General features: G+C 31.6%; 1 protein-coding gene across 5 annotated transcripts in view; it reads right to left on the reverse strand.

Annotated features, from left to right (window-relative positions):
* The window catches only part of LOC115212925 (UDP-N-acetylglucosamine--peptide N-acetylglucosaminyltransferase 110 kDa subunit), a 65,197-nt gene that overhangs the window by 15,466 nt on the left and 28,722 nt on the right, over positions 1-21,009 (reverse strand). For 3 of the 5 annotated variants that reach the window (XM_036503959.1, XM_036503957.1, XM_029781750.2), the window contains exons 5-8: positions 9,754-9,870; positions 5,207-5,286; positions 3,678-3,767; positions 2,012-2,126 (exon numbers count right to left, since the gene is read on the reverse strand). In XM_036503959.1, the coding sequence (XP_036359852.1) occupies positions 2,012-2,126; positions 3,678-3,767; positions 5,207-5,286; positions 9,754-9,870 (402 nt within the window). The remainder of the gene's footprint in view (positions 1-2,011; positions 2,127-3,677; positions 3,768-5,206; positions 5,287-9,753; positions 9,871-21,009) is intronic. The other 2 variants (XM_036503958.1, XM_029781751.2) reach the window with 1 other exon arrangement.

The following is a 21,009-nucleotide window of genomic DNA, read 5'->3' on the forward strand; positions in this document are numbered from 1 at the left end:
GACACAAATGAGAAATTAACAAGTTTGAAACAAAAGTGATTTAGCCTAGTAATTTTTCAACTAGAAGAAACTTGACAAAAAGCATACAGCTCTGGGAGATGAGACAAGTGATATAATAGTCGTACTTGCTGAAAGGCCTCATGTCTTCATTTCATATTTTTTTTAACTACAATTACAGCTACCATCTAACAGAAAGTTATCTTCATATCAAAATGAATATTTAGAGAACCCAACATAAATGAACAGAGAAATATTCAGCTAGGTAAAGGTATCTTTAAATACAAATTTAATCAAATGAGGGAACATATGCTCAGTCTGTTTAAATTATACCAATTTTCGATAAAAATACCACATAAGCTACAATTCAACAATTCAGGGAAATCAGTAACCACTAAATGAACTTGTATGTTTTTAACCAAATTGCTTAGTTACCATAAAAAGCACTGGTTGAATAACAGACTGTTATGAAACATGAGGCCAAGTAGAAAAAAAAATCTTAAAATATTTATTCTAGAAGGTATTTAGAATTATTTGTGAATTACATCCAAATAAATTTGTGTTCAGAAATTCATACTTTCCATATTAATTAATTTAAGACTAACTGTCAAGTATAAATGAAGCAGATTTATTTTTATGAATAATTGGAACCTTAATAATGAGCATTTCTTAGACCCAATTCTATACAAGCACTTACATTTTTAAACAAACCCCAATAATGCAAGTAATATAGCTATTTTCAAAACAAAAGTAAAATAAATTTACTAAAAAATATAAGAAAAATAATATAAACAAAATCAATATCTAAAATTTGTGTGTATTTATATATATTTTCATTCACTCATTCTCTCTCACACACACAAATACATTCAAACATATAAAACACACAAATACATTCAAACATATAAAACACACAAATACATTCAAACATATAAAACACACAAATACATTCAAACATATAAAACACACAAATACATTCAAACATATAAAACACACAAATTTTATCAGAGAAAGCAGTTTTATCAAAAATACATTTTAACTATTATTTATAAACTTTAATGTAGTTTGTTTTGCCTTTGTAATTTAAGAAGAAAATTCCTTCAATTTCAATGATTACAAATATTCCTATGATTACAAAAAATCCAAGAATTATACCCAAAGAGCAAAGTACGAAACTCAAATCTCTGAATGCCTTACATTTGTACAAGCAGAGTTGTACAAACTTTTTGAAAAGCTATATAGATTCCTATTTTCAGATGTTAAAAAATAGATCTGAGAAGCTACTGACTAATGAACATGATTAACAATAAATCTTGTTTAATTCAGAACAAAGTTTCTTCAATTCATGTTCAAGGAAAAAATGACTAAGGTTTAGGGAATTCTGAACTGTTAATACAAAGCTCACATTAACAATGAGTGTATGACATTTTTTTCTACAAGATAGTCATTTAGCATTTCCCTCCTCAGTAGCAATATGAAATTATATGGGTGCACATGATGCAAAATGTCATCACAGAACAATAGTGTTTTACTTACTAAAATTTTGACGAAGATTTTGATAATTACTTCTTGATTTGAGGGAGAAAAAAAATTTAGAAGGGAAAGTAATAAGAGTTGATCAAATCAAGACCTTAGTATTTCACTGGTATTTATTTCACTAGCCTTACCCAAAAGAGAGGCAAAGTCAACTCTGGCAAGATTTAAGCTCAGAGCAAGTGATGTACCAGACTAGACACTGTAAAAGCAACAAGGCATGCTTTCTATTGTCTCTACCATCAAAACTGCTAAAATAATTTTCAAATATCATTAGAAATAATAATTAAAAAAATACTCAATTTTAAACCCCCTGCCTATAATAATTTAAGTGCAACCCACCAATTTCACATTCCTACTAATATTGCCCGTAACTATTATGTCTGTATATTAAGTTTTTTGTTATTAAAATGCAAAATGTATTATTGAGATACAGAATACGGACAATAAAAGGAGAGAAATGTATTTTAGACACTCTAACCTTCCTTACTTTACCCTTCTCCTTCAGTGCATTGGCTAGGTTACAATAAGCATCTGGAAAATTGGGCTGTAGTTCAATAGCTCGTTTGTAGGTGTCAATTGCTAGGTCAATCAAACTGAAATACACAAAAATTTTTTTAAATGGTTTAAAATTTACTCTCACATAATTCATAATCTGTATTTATAAGCTGACATAATCATACCTACAATATAGCAGCTCCCCATTCAACTTAATCCAGTGTCTCCCCACCCCCCATTAAAGCTAAGGAGAGTTGATTTCAGGAAGTAAAGAATCAAAAGAAATGGCGCTAAACATTTTGCCTAACATGCTAAAGATTCAGGCAGCTTGCCTTTATTACAAACAATACTAATAATACACTGCACATTCAGTGACTCCTCTGCAACTATTACATACCAAATTTCATTACCAAAATGCACCACAGTTTGGATACTTCTGTTTAGCTTTTGCTGAACAAATGAAACATTTGATTCCAAAAGAGGTAACAGTTTACTAATAAAATTTTACCATTCTCATTCCAGCCACTAAAATCTTAAAACTACCTTCAGAGTTATTTTAATATCACATGCAAGCTAGGCTACCAAATTGCAGTTTTCTTTTTTTTTTAATCAATAAGCACAGATTTTCAACCAACCCTAGCACTGCAATAAATTATCAAGAAACACAGCATTGTGGGTTTGTTGCATAGAACACTATAAATTACTTGAAGATTTTTAACCATTATTGAAGGATGAAACTCAATTTTTCTTATTCCAACAACCATTGATATTTGTAACAACTCAAAGTATCTAGATAATCAGTGACAGAATTTAATACAAATTTCCATGGATGTTCTGATATCAGTGGGTTTGTGCAGATCAAATTACAATCCACAGCAATAAAAAAAAAAAAAAAAGCAGTTTGGAATCAGCACCTCCATCCTCACTCCCACCAGTCAGTTAAATACCATAAAAATTAAAGCCATTTTGATGTCCCTTATATACTCTACTTGAACTGATTGCATTATAACTATACTTTTACTTGTTTCAGCCATGTGGCTGTAGTCATGCTGGAGCACCACCAAGGATTAATGACAAAAGAAAAAATTTTAAATGTCATTTGAGTGTATCTTATTTTAAATATATTTTAATAATTAACATTTGGAAGAATATGCTTAAATGGATTGACACTATAATTGGTACTTAATTTTAACCCTTTAGCATTTAAGCTGGACCAAAATATTCTACCTGTTTTACATCCAACCTGACTAGATCCAGTCTCTCATGTCTATCTTACAATGCCATTCCAAAAATAATCCCATCACTGAAATCTCAGAACTACGAGATAATGCACGATTAATTCAAAACAATGTGAACAATAAGTATTACATTTGACAATGTAAGCTGAACGCTGATGGGTTCTGAATCATGGAATGAAAGGTAAAGTCAATATTTATGAACTTAAAGAGACATGAATACTGTAAAGCATTTATTTAGTTCAGCATTTAACTGTACATGGAAATTTAACCAATTTTAAATAGATTCTATATTGGAAGTTATTTCACTCACATTTGGTAGTGATTGCTCAATAGTAAATGCAAGTTAGCAAATATATACTTTATCAGATTTAAAAACCAGTAATAAAAGTGAATAAATTGAGAGAAACTTACCCTTGTTCATAATATACACAAGCCAGATTGCCATGAACAACTGCATGATTAGGACTGAGGTTTAATGCTCTGAGATATGCAGCTACAGCTCTGAAAACAAACATTAATAAATTTCTCACATTTTTTGAAGCTTCCAATACAAAATTTAACTATAGTAAAATCATTCCAAGCATCTTTACATATCTATAATGGCACAGATCTTTTTTGCATTTAAAAGATAAAGACTGGTGGTCATTTTCAACAAGATTTCCTGTTAAAAGATCGTCTAGATAACTGCATGTAACTGTTCCACCAATATTATTTGCCTTCACTTTCTACACAAGTTCCCTCCATCATGATTGCATTAACAAGTTTTCAGTTCCTGTAACACATTTCCCTATTTTCACAAAAAGCTAAAATTTTCTGGAGTAAACATCATGTAAGCTTGTACGAGAATTATATCTGGTCAAGTTAAAAGTGCTGATCAACCATCCAAGAAACCATAGACTGTCCTATCACTAAAGGTGGGCAATAACCACAATCTGGACACTTAACCTAAATAACTCAGTCCACTTAAGTGCCATAAAGTGAGAGTGTCCAATACTATGAACATCACTATTCATTAAATGACTATTTCGTTACAGTGCTCATGTCAAATCCTTCTGTAAACTTAGTTAAAAACAAAGGCAACAACAAAGTCCAGAGATGAGCTCTAAAACTTTCAGAGATCAATCAATTGCTTTCTTTCTGGTAGCTTTTGCAATCAAATTACTGGCAACTGTTATGTGCAACACACCCCCACTGGATTAAAACTAATAAGTTCAAAGCAAGAATCCCCCAAGAGGAGCAGTCTAGGATTTCCATACATGGCACTTGTGCTTAAACCCTAGAAATTATTCCAGTGCTGCACATAATGGCGATAATGATTGAGAACATCATAAAAGAAAATTGTATCGCAGTCTTTCTTAGTTATAATCTTCATAACTTGCCCGGTCATTTCATTTCTTTTTTTTTAAGATGGTGCCAAAGAGAAAGTTATTAGTCTATACAATATTTATGCATGAATCTAATTCCAAATTCTTGTATGGCTTAAATACTAGATTAAGAAAAGTTTGTAAATGCTGAATAATCCTCATATCAAATGATAAAATTTTAAATGACCTCTCATTACTTCTTACAGTCTTCCCACCTAGCCCTTTCATTACCATATTTGTTGAAATATATTGCTTTTGCTTCAATTTTAAAAATGAAGAATTCAGTAAAATAACTTGTTATTAAGCTGATTTTTAGAACATAAATAAGCAAGAAATATTGAGGGATGGTTTTCATTCAGATCACTTTAAAACAAAGCTTCTATCATAGAACCAGAAGTAGCCTCAGGCAAGATGGTATAAAAATCAATAAATAACTAAAGTTAAACTAAATTTTACCTCAAATTCCAAATATCCCAAAGAAAAAAATATGACATAACATGTTCCTAATTAAAATGTAAGTAAAAAGCAATATGTACAATTTTGCAAAAGCCAAATGACTAAAAATTAATGACTTACCTATCAAATATCCGAGCCTCCTTTAGGACATTTCCTAAATTGATGTAGGCATCCAGAAAATTAGGATCCAAAGCCACAGCCTAAGTAACAGTAGAAATGGAAAATTCCTCAATACTACCACAAGGTTAATGATAAAATTATGCCCGTTTGTTAACAGCCAGTACATGAAAGATTGCCCCTTAAGAAAGGGGTAAAAAGCAAAACCCTACACATCCCTGCTAATTAATTCATTTGCTGGAAAGGGAAAAAGTAATTTCAGGTATGACTGATTCCATTATCTCCAAGTCATTGAGCACACTGTACTATTCTTCAAAAGAGCATATTTTGAAAGCAAGACTGTAATAAAAATACTTATCTACAAAGATTCAACTTCTGTAGACAAGAAATTAGAATTTCTTTTTTTTTTTTTTTTTTTTTTGCATTGAAAATTAATATTCTTCAAATATTAAGCTGGTAGACAAAAAAAGAATAAAACAACACTTTTCACACTGGAGATAAATGTCTAAGAGGAATTAAAGCCTAGGTTTCTTCTAGGAGAGTACTATAATCAGTTGAAACAATGTCTATACTTATATTCTCATTTCATCAAACTAAAACAGATGGAACATAAATATTACAAATAATGGAAACAAGAACTTTCCACCTCCTCGCCAGTTCCCATTATCATGTTCAATCTTTTAGGCACTTGAACTACAGGCTTAGTCTCCCTATTGGAGACAGGCTCTAATAATGATACACCAATTAAAGGCAAAACTTGAAAAGCTTGTGTTGGCATTGTTTCATAACAATTTAGTGTCCCTTTTTCCATACTGGCAGGGTTCCGACAGTTCAATGTCAACTGACAAGCCAGAGGGATGGACCGAGGTCAAATGTCTACTTTGGCATCGTTTCCACTAACTGGATGCCCTTTCTAATACCAACTGCTTCAGATTGCTTGCATAAATAATTTCTAGCAACCAACAAAGCAGGACCACTTAGCTTCTAAAAACTCAATTTTTTTTCTTCTTTAAAATACATTCAGCAAGTCTACTTTTAGCTGACAAAAGAAAATTTACCATGCTTCAATATCTACAGATTTCCACTGGCAAACTAATTCTATGACATTTCAACACTTGTGTCTTCATAGTACTCTGGGGAATTATTTTTTAATTACATTTTCAAACAATCTTAGCTTGCGACATGACTCTTCCAAGGCATTTCCTTCACAAATCTAAATTGCTCCCCTAAAACATACTTCAACATTTGACAAATTTGAAAATTTCCATTAAAAAATGTAAGAGTAAATACCATGTAGAATTTCAAACAACACAAAAGAATAAAGATGTTGATAATACATGAAGTATTTAGACACTTATAAATATTTGAAAAGATTTTTTTAAGGTCATAACATCTCAGTCTCCAGAATATTTACATAATGACAAGAGTTGTTTCTTTTTTGTTTGTGATTTTTTTTCAAAGCAATTTTTCTGGTTTAAACATGTAAAATGTACTCAATTTTCTTTGCATTTTCTTACCTGCATGTTATAACTTTATCAGCAAATGATCTGAAATAAGACTGTCCTAAAGTTAACACTTCAGAACAACTGCGACAATATATCACTATCTTGTAAGAGGAGTTAAATACAAACCACAAATTTATTACATTGCAGACACACAAGTAGTCAAGTTTGATACAAATAAGCACAAAAACAATATATGCTTGCGTATTTATAATGCAATTATTTACATATGCATGTATCATTATCTGCACATAAATATGCTTATACAAATCATATACATCAATGTGCACACACATATTTGTATGTATATATACTCATACATACATATATACTTAGACACATTTATCAAAATATTCTACACACACATCATTTGTTCAGTCTATAGCAAACATAAGTACATTTACAGTTTTTCTAATCCATCTTGTATCAAATGTTCCTTTTGAATGTCAATTTTAACACAGTTTCTCTATCAAAATCTGTGTATGAATAGGGTGAGTACTCTACTCACTTGAAGGAAACTGTGTAGTCAATCAATGACAGAGTTTGTGTTTGCTGTTTGGACTACTAGATAATAGTAACCAAATTTCTCTTAAATTAAAGTCTTCGAAAAGGAAAGACATACTGGACAATACAGTTTCAGATGTACAAAAAGAAACTCAACCAATATTAAAGGAATGACACATTAAATATGTCAGGAGGATGCAGTGGCCACATCTGGAATACTTTATCATGTCCACCTCATCAGTCCTAGCATGAAGTTAAAGAGCAACTATTGAAGGTTTTTCCATGTGATACTTGAGAGAGTATCTATGCAGTCAGTGAAATTACTAGAAATACCAGCTTCATCTACTTCAAAACACCCTACAGTGTTAAAGGAGGGACATACTAGACAATGAAGTCCCTTATGTACCAAGCAAACAAAAAAAAATTATCAAGTTTAACCCTTTAGCATTTTAGCTGACCACATCCAGCCAAAATAAACTACCTGTTTACGTTCAAACTGGCTGGATTTGGCCTTTCACACTTATCCTACAATACCATAAAAGTAAACAATCGCATCATTGAAATCTTGAAGCTACAAGGTAATACATGATTAATTCAAAATAATGTAAATAAATAAGCATTACATTTGACAGAGTAATCTGAATGCTAACGGGTTAAACCCATTTTATTACAAGTCAGATTTAATTAGAACCTTGTGCTAATCAGCAACTAAATGAATCTATGTGCTACCAACTTGCTAAAAATAAAGTTCCTGAAAACTAAAATCATACATTCTTCGAAAGAAAGTCTTTGAAGTACACAGAAACAGGCAGAATGCTTTCACTTGAGGTCTGCTGAAGCAAGAAATAACCAGTCAAATTTCCTCCAAATTACACCTGCTACCATCATTATATAGAGAAAAAAAAAAAAAATCACCCTAAACAAATATACTGACCAGATAAGCAGGTGAGCAATGGAAATCAGCTATTCTCACACTGAATAACAAAACTTTCAGTAATGTTCATCGTCATCATCATAGTTTAACATCTGCTTTCTCTGCTGGCATATGTTGGACAGCTTGACTGAAAACTGGTAAACCAGGGAGCTGCACCAGTTCCAATCTGATTTGAGAAGGTTTCTAAGGCTGGATGCCCTTAAGCAGAGCACAGGACACAAGAGAAGCTAGAACAAATTCCACCTCTTAATCAGTGATACAAGAATAATTAAGCTATCTTCCATGTTACTCCAAAAGAATCGTTTAAACAGATCAGCTAAAACTACACAATCTGCATAAACAAAAATCTAAAACACTTCACTCAATTTTTATTTCATGTTAAAATAATTTATACTGTTCAGACAACTCACATTGTTAGAATGAATTCTGAAAAAGTAGACACTAAATTCTCAAAAGAAACTCTTGCTTTGTGCATAAGGAATGCACAAGAAATATCTTGATGATAGAGTTTGAAGTTAAATAAAAATGTTATTAAGCCATCATAACAGAAATACAGTGAAATAAATTGCATAATACTGTGAGAGTTACAAAGGAAAAAAAATACAAGTGTATCAAGTTAAAACATTCTAAAACTACTACTAATATGCATAACAATATTTCTCTCCTACAAGACAGGATACTTTCTACATTGCTATGTTGGGGGGCTTTTCATTAAAAAAAAATATTTTATACCTAATTCTCAAACTAGTTAAGCTACTAGAAAGTTGTATTAGTAAATATTAGGAAACATAGTCTAACTAACTCACAAGTGTAGTTCATGTGATAACTGTCAACCAATATACAGCAATTAATCACGTAACCTACGTAACTGTCATTCAGGAAGCAATACTTTCCTGTAAAAAACTTTTATTTCATGTTCATAATTTTGTTGAAATTAACAGCCATTGCATGTCTTATCAGATAGACTTCAGTTCTTTAGTGTCCATACCCAAGATTAATATACATTTATGTAAATACGGTGCAAAAAATACAGCTTCAGACAATGATAAGATACCAAGGTGAAAAACATCTGGTCAATGAGGTCAATTTAACGAATATTGTTATATCTGACCATTTTGAATACTAAATGACTGAAGAAATGGTCCTAGTTCAGGGCTTATAAATATGACCACCTAACTCACACTGTGAAATTGACTGAAGAAAAGGAAAACAATGCATTGATTCTCTTACATAGTACCAGTACTGTTTAGTTGCATACCTTAATTATTTGAAGCACTTCCTTTAAAACCTGGAACAGAAATAGCCATGTGGTTAAGAAGTTCACATCACAAACTGGTTCCCAGTTCAATCCCACTGCATAGGGTCAACCAAGATTTTGAGAATTTGCTATGTAGCATCCATGCAGAAGCCTGTGATGTGTGTTGATATTTGTGTAGATCACATTGGCATTGTATCTTTTGCATCATCAAGGTAAGTGACATTATATAAAATAGCTAAGTAACAAAATAAAGTACTGGGGTTATCAATGCCATCAACTAAAAACCCCTAGAAAGTAGACCCCCTAATGTGGCTGCAATCCAATAACTGGAATCAGTAAAAGAATAACTTACCTTATCAAAGTGATGAATTGCTAACCAGATTTCTCCTTGGGCATTGAAAACACAGCCCAGATTACTCCAGGCAACAGCAAAATTTGGTTGTGTCTCAATAGCTTTCAGGTAACATGCCTAAAGTGTAGGCAAATTTACAGTTATAAACAAAATAAATGATGTTTGTACAGGTTGGCAAAAGACAAAGAAAGTTAAAAAGAACATCCAAAAGCAAAGCGCTCAAGTCGCCTGCGCTCCAGTAGAAGTTTTGCACTATGAACTAAACGCGCGCAATAATACTGTGTTAAGCACTAACCATGCATATAGGATTTTAGAACCATGTTTTCTTAGGCAACCTAACAAATTAACATCTGTATAAATGCATCATCTAGAGATTTAGCAAAAGAAAAAAATGAAATTATTTTAGGGGGAAAAAAAGCAAAATTAAATATTGGTGAATACATTTTAATAAATCTAAAATTTAAGTTATTTATATATTTGAAAAGTTAGCTGCTAAAAGAAATTTTGGTTCTATAAACCATACATTAGTGATGACTTGTGCTGATAACACCAAAGTAAAACAAAAATTATATATATATATATATATATATGCATATATACACACATATATATGCATACACACATTCACGCATTTTATATACATACATATATGGAATTAAATATATATGTATATAAAAAAATTTTTTAAAAAAATAAAGATGTCATTTCTCTTCTCTTGTAATAATAGGAGAAGAAAGCCGTTCTGCTTGGTGAAATAAAATAATTAGGTTTCACTTCTCTTCTCCCAACAAGCTGCCTCATCATGGGTAGCCACACACACATGACGTTTTGAAGTATTTCTCTAACTCTAGTTATTATTCGAATGAAAACTTTTGCTTGTTTTCTTTTTATTTTTTCATTAACAATGAAAAACTGACACTCCCTTCACTGATTATTACAAATTTTGCAAAATAAAACACTTAAAATAAGGTGTTATTTATATAGCCCAAAGTGAATGAAAATGTACTTTTAGAATTTATCAGTCAAGAAATTTTGGATAAATTGAAGACATCCAAGTCATCCATGACAAGATGAGGAAACTTTAAAATACAGGAGAAGAAATCTGACATCTAAAAAAAAATTATCTATTCGCCTGCGATCAAGTGCGTCCGCGCAATGCTTCGCGCGCTAAGGGAATAAAAAAGTAACTGCATAAAATACATACACACAAAAATACTGATATAGAAATATAAAAATGAAATAGACAAAGAAAAAAATTGTAAAGAAACGAAATAAAAATGTAAAAAAAAATCTAATAGAAGAAAAATGAAAAAAGATAGAAAAACAATTATTCTGAAAAATTAGCAATAATTTTGGAGAAATTAGTGATGTTATGAAAAATGACTTTATAAAAAAAAGCTTGTATGAAAAAATATGAAAAGAACCTTAAAAAATCAGTATTATAGTAGTCACTTTTAATAATACAAATTAAGTTATTTGATGCTGGTGTTTTTGTTTTCTATTTTTCTTGTATTTTAGGGCATATCAATATCCTTTCAACTGCAGTATAATGGCATAAAGAGGTAAAGCTGTTACATGGGACAGTAGGATAGAAAGAGAGAGAGAGGAAAAGAAAACAAAATCACCATTCAAGGAAACCAACAAGAAATATTCTATCACTAATAATCTCAGTAGAAAGCAGACATAAATTCTCACCCTTTTACTTAAATAAAATAAAAAAGAAAAACAAACTTTAATATATATTCCTGGACAAATTCCTCTTACAATAATAAAAAAAACATGAAACAGGAATCCTCTACTGTAAATAATGCGTAAAAGAAAATATGCTATTTCTGTCATCCCTTATTAACCAATTTTTGATGGAAAATTTTTAATATGTGACACACTGATTACATTTTGAAGAAATTCCATTCCATAAAAATGCAAAAATACTGGTTCATACATGTAGTAACTTTTAACTAATTTCCTTGCCGTAACTTTTGAGCAAAATACTTATACAAGCTCGGGAAAGCATCTTCATACTATATAAGTGATCATCATCATCATCAATTAAACACTGCATCAAAATTATATTTCAGGTAATTTAAAATAATTTGAAACTAAGCAGCATTCCAAATATATCTTATATGAAACTGCATTTTTTTTTAAAACTTATATTGAATAAAATAAATTATACTGTTCCAATTTTGATTTCAATGTATCTTGTTTGACATCCTGTCACTGGTATAGATCTGTAACTCTTCATGGTTTACTACTACACACTGAAGAGGCAGAATATTGTGCAATTGTAGGCTTCTAGGAATCCAATAGGAACAACAGCAGTGAATCTTCATTGACAGACCAAGTGTAAAACATTCAATGATACCCAATGAGTCATGTGACAATGTATAACTTCTCCAAAACAATTTTACCATGCAGCATCCTATAGTCTCTTGCATACATATTAAGTTGATATAAAATACAAATACTTCAAATATATTTCATTACTAAAATTACCATAACTAAAGGAGTGATGATGGCATATAAGATGCAGATTTTCTAAGCAAGATTCAGTCCTAACACTAGACAGAGTATTCTTGAACAATGATTTTCTTCAGTCAGCTCCTTCTATAATTACTTCTTACACCTACTTCAGAAACTAGAAAAGTGTGTGTGTGTGTGTGTGTGTATATATATATATATATATATATATATATATATATATACATACACACACGCATACAGCATATTATTCAAAAAATTGATTGTGTGAAGAACTAGAACTATTACACTGTATAAAGAAAAAGTATACTAAATATAGAGTGAGTTGAAACAAAAATAAAATACTCATTTAACTAAACTGATTTTGAAAAATGAAGTCTTGCCACAATGATTCTTACAAGGGCAAATTTGTAAATTGTAACAAAAAAAATTAAAACAAAAAACCCTTCAATATATTCTACTAACACCACTTGAGGTGTTAAAAGGTTAAAACACAGAAGTACGTTTTTTGTCCCCATCTTTCAAGAACAGATACGAAATCAAAAATGACTTCAAAACAAAACATGCTAAATTAACTAGATTTAATGAATATTCTCAGTTAGCTGTACTTACCAAAAAAGCTATGTTTAATCAAATAGTTCACAACTATATCAATTAGAATTTCAAATTCCATATAAGTTACACAATTTAAACAAATCAAAATCAAATACAAATATCTATTTAAAAAAAATTTGGAAAACATTTACAAAGGTAACAACAGACTTCAATATTTATTACTAAAAAGGGGCTAAATACAAGAGAACTAAGAGTCAGCAAATAAACTGCAGTGTGCCAAAGAAAACTGAATTAAAAAAAACCTTAACAACCATGGTGCGAACAGGTTATTGCCCTTGCAGCATGTTTTGCCAAATGAAGTTCTTATACCAAGGGTGCCTCCAGCATTCAAAATCAATTCCAAGAAGTGAACTGCACATAATTAAATCAAGTGAATGGTTTTGACTAAAGACACTTTAAGAAGCAATAAGAAAGATCGATTTACTAAATTATATAGACATTTGTTTTATTAGCCTACAACATCTAAAGAGTGTATTTTTATAGACCAGCATTTTGTAAAAATTAAAGGAGAGGGTACGCTAAAATTAGTTAATCCTGTCGGTTCTTAAATTAGTATTTCTTTTTAATTCAGTGATAAGAATATTCTATTATTAGTCAAGAGAAATTTCAACTGTTATATGAACTAAATGCTTTCTCATCATCTAAGATAACTGAAATTAAAACAAATATTACTTCCATCAACAATTTTGAATGTGGAGTCAAATTAAGCTGTGTCCTTTATAACAATGAAGAGGAAAACAGTTTCAAAGCCAGCAGCAAAAACTATAACCAAAGGAAAATATATATATGTCATTAGGTGGTGAAATTTGCAATCCAAACTGCCCCAAATCACACTTGACCATCATGAATCAGTAAAAGAGATGTCATTACACTGCAGAAATAGGAGACAAATAGCCAGGGACTACAACTGAAATTGACTCACATTTAAGTATACAATACCTTCAGCTCACACCTCAGAGATGTCTACTAATACCAATGTATTCATTCATAGCTCTGTAGTAGTAGTCAACTAGGAGGAGTCTGTCCTTTGGTCCTGGTGCTGCTGCAGCAGCCTGCCCTGGCCAGGCTGGGCCGGGAGTAGGTAGAAGATGACCAACCGCTGACCGACCCACAGCTAGTGACTGACCCAGGAGACACGAGTGACTGACTGACCAGGCGGGCACACTATTTGATAGCAGTGAGCACACCTGCATTGCTTGTGTAGAAATCAAAAAAGACGATCATTAGTGTTCAGTGGTACAGAATGTTGACAACAGTGAATAATCAGCAGTCAAGTTTTTAAAAATATGAAAAATGATTAAAATCAATCCACAGGAATTTTATTGAATGGGTAACTTCCAGTTTAAAATTATTAAGGACAATAAAATTTGTCAACTTTTATGAGGGAAAAATATAAAAGAGTGCCTTTTATGAATCCTTTGTTAGTAAAGCATTGCTCCACAGAAGTGATTCAATTATGAACTAAATCGATCCTACTAGTGTGTGTGTGTGTGTGTGAAATATTGGCAGATTAGCGCATTGAGCAAACAACCATTACATCAATTGCAGATTAATAAGTCAATGGATTTATATATTACATGAACAAAATAAAATATTCAATTTTTGAGGTTTACAAAATAGCTGTTAAGCACGGGGTGGGGGCAGGACCATGGTCAAGAGATACACACCTGAAGAGATGCACACCAGCCATTAAGGAAAATCTATTATGAACAATTTATAACATGTGGAAATCAAATAGGTTGTCAGTATTAATACAGACAAGTGAAATTAAATGAATTAGTTCTTGGATTGCGTTCAAATCCATTTCAAAATAGGTAGAGGCTACTATATCCTAACCATTGCCCTTTGAATATTATACAGCACTAAATTGTTAACAAATTTGGGCTAATTTTTTTCCACTTCAGCCCAAATCACAATCTATACCTCATGACCAAATGGTGACGCACCCTTCCCTGGAAAAGAATTACACAAAAGAAATGTCATAAATTTAGTCTGGTTTCATTAAACAACTATAACTTTTTTGTTTATTAATATATTAATGTGATTTTTGGAAGATAATTTAATGAAATGTTCTCAACCAATTCTATACTATAATTTTTGTCACAAAGTGACTAATTGCAGGTAGATACAGGTAAATTCAACAAAATATAAAATTATTAAAATTTTTGTTCAAACATCGCTATAGAAAATGGGTTATTAGCTAATATTCAATTGGGTATATACAACAAAATTTTACTATAGAATTTGTTATTCTGGGTAACTTTCTGATACCCATAATAATATTTATGGCAAAATAGGCCTTAATTTCATTTAAGGTTGTGGGAAACCACAAACTATCCTTTCTTTCGCTTTGTTTACATTTAGCGTAATGGTTCGTTTCCGCCGTAATGATTTCAAATAGGCTTATTCGAAAAAGTAAATAGAAATAGTCTAAGGCTTTACTCTCCTGGGAAAGACTGTGGCTTGGTCCAGTTTCTTCAGAAAAATCACCGAAAGAAACAGTTTTTAAATTTTCACTCCATTCAGGTGCCAATTCATTTTCTTTATCGCTGTCGGAGCTCTCGGATTCACTGTTTTCACTTTCCGAAAATGAAACATCGGATTCATTATCAAATACCTCGTGCTTTTTTTTTCAGTCATAGAGTTAGATTTATCAAGGTTCGGTAGAAAAGCCTTCGAATTCTGACTCGCCGCTTGATATAATGAAATTCGTATCCATTTTTTGTCAGAATTACAAATTTTGAAAACACAATAGGAACAAATTTCGGAAAAAAATCTCCCAAAATTCACGGAATTAAAATTACACTTCGATCAATGTACAAAACTGTAGATGAACTGTTTACGAAGTATAATCACATGTTTTCACGAATGTACTAAAGAGATTTGCTCTGATATTCTCATTTAAATATGAATAGGTAAATATGGACGGGTTTGGGCAGTTTGGTCACATTAACCAAAATTTTTTTCGGGCGGCTTGGTAACGAAAGGGTTAACAGCTATCACAAAATATTTGGTGATTATACTTATAAAATGTATTTTATTGACTTGTACATTTAGTTGCTATAGAATCTTGTACTGATCAATTAAAAAATATTTAAAAATTAACTTCTGGCATGTAGTTTTAGTGCTCTTGTATGCTTTTTGGAAAGTGATTGATGCAACTCAACATTAATTCCAAAGACAGAGCTTTAAACTTTTAACTTTATCCAAAACAGTATTTTTGATATGAAAAGCAGCTTTGATATTTGTTTTCATATAGGTTTGCTCAAAATGCTCAAATTCTATAAAATATTATCAAGTAGATTTTCAGGAACAGCGCACTCAGGAAACAGATTCTGAAAGTCCCAGAAGGCTCTCTAGAAGTAGTCTGTAATTTTGGTGACCAAATTAACAATGAAGGTAAGTGCAAAAGTGTAGTAGCCAGGGCTAAACAAGTTGGAAAGTTCAAGGAGCTATTGACTGTGGGAGTTACAAAGGGCATCTTTTTCAGAGTCAAAGGCAAATTTTTATGACACTTGTGTACTCACACTGATGCGAGCTCTTAAAGCAGAAAACTTAAAGGGAAGACTAAAAAGAATTGAAGCAAGCATGCTCTGACAGATGTGTTATGCATGAACAGAGTGCAAATGAGTTGTGTGGCAAACTAGATATTAAAAATATCAGATGTAGAGTATGACAGATGCTGGTGTGGATATACAATGTATTAAGACGAAAGTTGAACGAAGAAATGTAGGGCACTCAAAGTGGATGGAACCTATAGAAAAACACAATATGAGATAATATGAAGACTGATGGTTAGATCCATGTAGATGACAAAGAACTAACATGCTTGGCAACCTGCAGTGCCAGAGAAGGTCTGTCCACTTGTGCAAGCAAGGTGAAATGTCAAAAACAATGGTGGTTAGAAGATATAAGCTACCTGTATGCATATATATATATATATATATAGTGTGTGTGTGTTAGTTACACATACACAGGTCTCTACCAATATTTCCATGCCAAGTTTACATCAGCTTCATCTAAATTACTAGACTATTTACTCTTTTTCTGGCAGTACCTGATACAACCCCAGAACACCCTTTCTGCACTACCAATCATCACTCACTCTCTCTCTCTCTCCCCAGAAGCCATTTGCTATTGATACCTATCACTCGTCATTGCCCACCTCTATCCATCATACTTTCCTCTTCTACTACCTCGTCTCTCTTAACATCACACTCCTGCAACTTTCACTGACCCAGCCTGGTTCACCGTTTGCCATCACTCTTGTAGTTACCTTCACAACACCTGTTATCTTGAGTGAACAAACAAATTACAGAGTAATGAAGATTAGTGTGAGTCCCACAATACATCTGGTAGACATGGTAAAGTGGTCAATGAATGAAGGGCATCCAGCTGCAACCAAAAATGAAATGGTCTTTCAACTTGTCTTTGAGGGAGAAGTATCTCCAAATAATCACTGACTTGGACATGAGACATGGAACCCATCCCAGAATGGAAAGTTGACATAAAATTAGGACAAATCTACAACTGCATTAAAACATCTGCTTCGGACACCAAGTAAGCAGCTGATTCACATCTTATGTAATAAGGTTGTAAATGGAAATATAACATGACAAGCATTAAATGATGACCTTTAACAGACCCACATTGGTGCAATATAAATCCTACATATATGAAGACAATTGGAACAATTCTTAAAAGACCATTAAACAACAAGTTAACCGAAAGAATCATCAAAACTTAAGAGTGGCATTTGTCCTATGATTTTACTCACTAAATTTATTTTAGTAGAGCTCTAAATATGCAGGTCCATCTTGTAACTCAAATCAAACTAAACTGCTTTACAGCTAAAATCAAAACAGTTTTTCCACAAAGAGATGTCTGTAGAATGTGGAATATTCTTATATAAATTGGACATGTGCCTGCATGATTGCTATATATACATATATATACTGAAATTTGTATCCCACTCAAACTAATTTGTTTTTTCCATATATAAATACATAAAGTATATTTTACTGATATAAAATATTTCAAATTTATAAATTAAATAAGTATTCAATTTTTAAGATTTAAATTTTCATTATGATTACCTTTCAAAATAGCAGGCTAATATAATAGTAAAGTAAACATTTAACAATATCATTATTGGTACCTCCTACAGTTGTCATAATCAGAATTCATTCAGGAATCAGGCACATTTTTGGGATGGGAAAAATTTGTTGAATTAAGTACACCAATAAATTGTAAGGGTCAATTTCATCTCAAAGAATGCAAAAAAAAAGTCAGTCCAATTGGGATTTGAACTTAGAACAGTGAGGTACCAAACTGATTACATCAAAGCATCAACCTGGCAGTCTGCTGCTTCAGCCATCTCCACTGTTCTGACCAATTTTTAAAAAGAATATGAAATCAAAAATTTATTCAAAAGGATAAACAAAATGTTGCATCATTTGATTATTTGTAACTGGAAGTCTTACACATTCAATAAACATTGTCCTGTAGTGATTTGAACTTAATTTTTTTACAAAACAATAAAGTATCTTATCTATCCCTAAAGCAGTTAAACAATCCTTTGTCAATGTAAATATACTGCACAATGTAGCCAGGATGGTATTGCTGTATTATATACCGACTCAAGAGACAGACGGAAAAAAAGGAGGGGAAAAAAAAAGGAAAATGTGTATTTCTAAAAATTCTAAGCTTTAAAAAAGTTTTAAAATGTTTAGCACATGTGTTCCATATACTTTCGTACTTTTGGTTTTTCATTTTAGACACAAAATAGCTTACAGATTGACGACATAACAAGAACTTAAAAGCGCGCACATTTACTAGTTGTAGTTAAAAAAGTAGCAGTAGTAGTAGTGGTAATAAGTAGTAACAGTAAAATAGATAAATTGGCAAAGAGTACAAAGATTGTAAAAAAATGCACTATGGGAACCATATACAGAAAAGAGAAGTAGATATGCCTCTACAGATAATTGTCATTATACTACAAGAACAATATAAATCACAGGAACTAAGCAATGTGATGTAATGACAACAGAAGACTAGACATTACAATTGCAATATTTTTTCTTTTTAATTCTAAGGAAAATATTTATTTCCAAGTCTTTTTTTCTTATATAAATATATATATTTTTTTTTCCCATGCAGTTTCTTAGATGAATTTTAAGAGGCGCTGCCAAGTCCTTTTCTCTTTTCTTTAGAAAGCATTGACATTAAATTAAAGACATGTGACAACTAAATTTATAAATTGTGTCCTAATATAAATAACAGTGGGAGCAATTGGATCCTGACTGACATTGTGGCAGTATTAACAAGACTAGTTCAAGCCTTGCTTTCTCCCTCAATATTAAACAGCAAGTGCTGCAATGCAAACAGTTCACACTCCATTGAGTAATAGTAGTAGTAGTTGGCTTCATTCAGCATCCTGCAGTATAATCTTTTAAATGGTGTTGGGGTTAACTGGCAGGGGTTCCAGCTTTCATAACATATGATAGCAATGATTGGAAGTTAAGGCTGGCTCAGAGTGCACATACATACTGGATACTAAAAGCTTGAAAATTTTATTGGAATTTGGAGGGTTTTGTTGTTGTTTTTTATTTTGATAAAGCAATTATGATACAAAAACATTTTTATGGTAGAAGATTCTAAATTAAAGACAAAAGGCTTTATCAAACAAAAGTTGGTCACTTAAATCAGAAAAACTTCAGGCAAAAATATATACATAATATGATTGCAGCTGAAGTTTTAAAACATTCAGAAATTTGGAAAAGATTTTATTTTGAATTTAAGTTTAGAACCAGTATGTGAGGGAACCACGACCAGCCTGAACTTCCTTCCTGTGAATCTCAAAATTTTAAGGTTGCAGAGTGGTCATTGATTCTCCTGGGAAAGTCTAGATTGTTTTGTGGTATTTTTCCCCTATCCCTCAGGACAAAACGCGTGAAGATTTAGGTAGAAAGGGAGGGGAAAAGGTTAGCCTGTATCTCAAAGAAAAGTTTGGAAAAAAATTAATCAACAGAACATTTCTTGGAGAAGCAAGAATCTTTCAAAAGGGGAAATCAAATATAGGAAGAAAATGACAAAGAAAAAAAAATTCAGGTGTATTTCATAAGAGAATATTCTGTTTTACAAGATCATAAAAGAAATACTTTATATTTCAATGCAATGGATCATTTTAACAATTCCACTTTAAGGGAAAAATATAAAGGGTTTTCAATTATAAAATTAATAAAACTTTTGCTGAAGTTACAAGTTCATTTCATGCGAGTGGTAATGCACCACTGAACGAGAACTTCTGTTTCCCTTACTTGTCAACAGAGGTAGAAGGTAACATAGCAAAAGTACAAAATGGCTGTTCAATGCTAAACTAACAAAGTTAATATCTTATTTACTTCTCTACATGACTAAGATCAAAATTTCAAACACTAGTATATAAAATATATATCCCCACATGACAGCATAAACAAAATGCTAGATCAAGCCAAATATGGATTAGAGAGAGCAGGTTCGTTCCCCCATTTAAATAAGATATTAAATCTAATTAATATGCAAGGTATAAATTTCAGCATGCAAATGAAGAAAAAAACCCTTACTGAATCAACAGATTAACCTGCTAATTAATTATTGAAAAACCAACAGTCAGTTAGCCTGATCATTTTTAGATGATTTATCATCATTAAATTTCAAATAAAACTAATGTAAGCCTATCAACTAAGTTCAATAATGCATGCGAGTGTATATATAGACACACACACATCAAACACTTACATGATGTTTCAACTATAACATAAGCTACATGCAGTTTTCCGCTTTCCCCACTATACACATACAAACTTAACCCTTTAGATATCAACCTGCCAGGACCCACTCCTGCCTTTATAAAACAAATTGTTTTAAAATAATCTAAAAACCTTCCATCAGAATTTCATACTAATTTATGTCCCAAACAACAGCTTTAATAACGACCAAGTTATTTTAATAACGTATTCAGTATTTCCAAAATTAATTGAAACAAAGCATGAGTGTTTCAAAAAAACAGGGTAACAAAGGGGTTAAAAATGATTCAATTTTCTTTAACAAGAATGATTAATCAAAAGATTAAGGTCTAGTGCTGGTTCAAAGTAGACCTGTTCAAATGTAGTGATAAGG

The sequence above is a fragment of the Octopus sinensis genome, linkage group LG6, assembly GCF_006345805.1.
Source record: "Octopus sinensis linkage group LG6, ASM634580v1, whole genome shotgun sequence".
Classification (NCBI taxonomy): domain Eukaryota; kingdom Metazoa; phylum Mollusca; class Cephalopoda; order Octopoda; family Octopodidae; genus Octopus; species Octopus sinensis.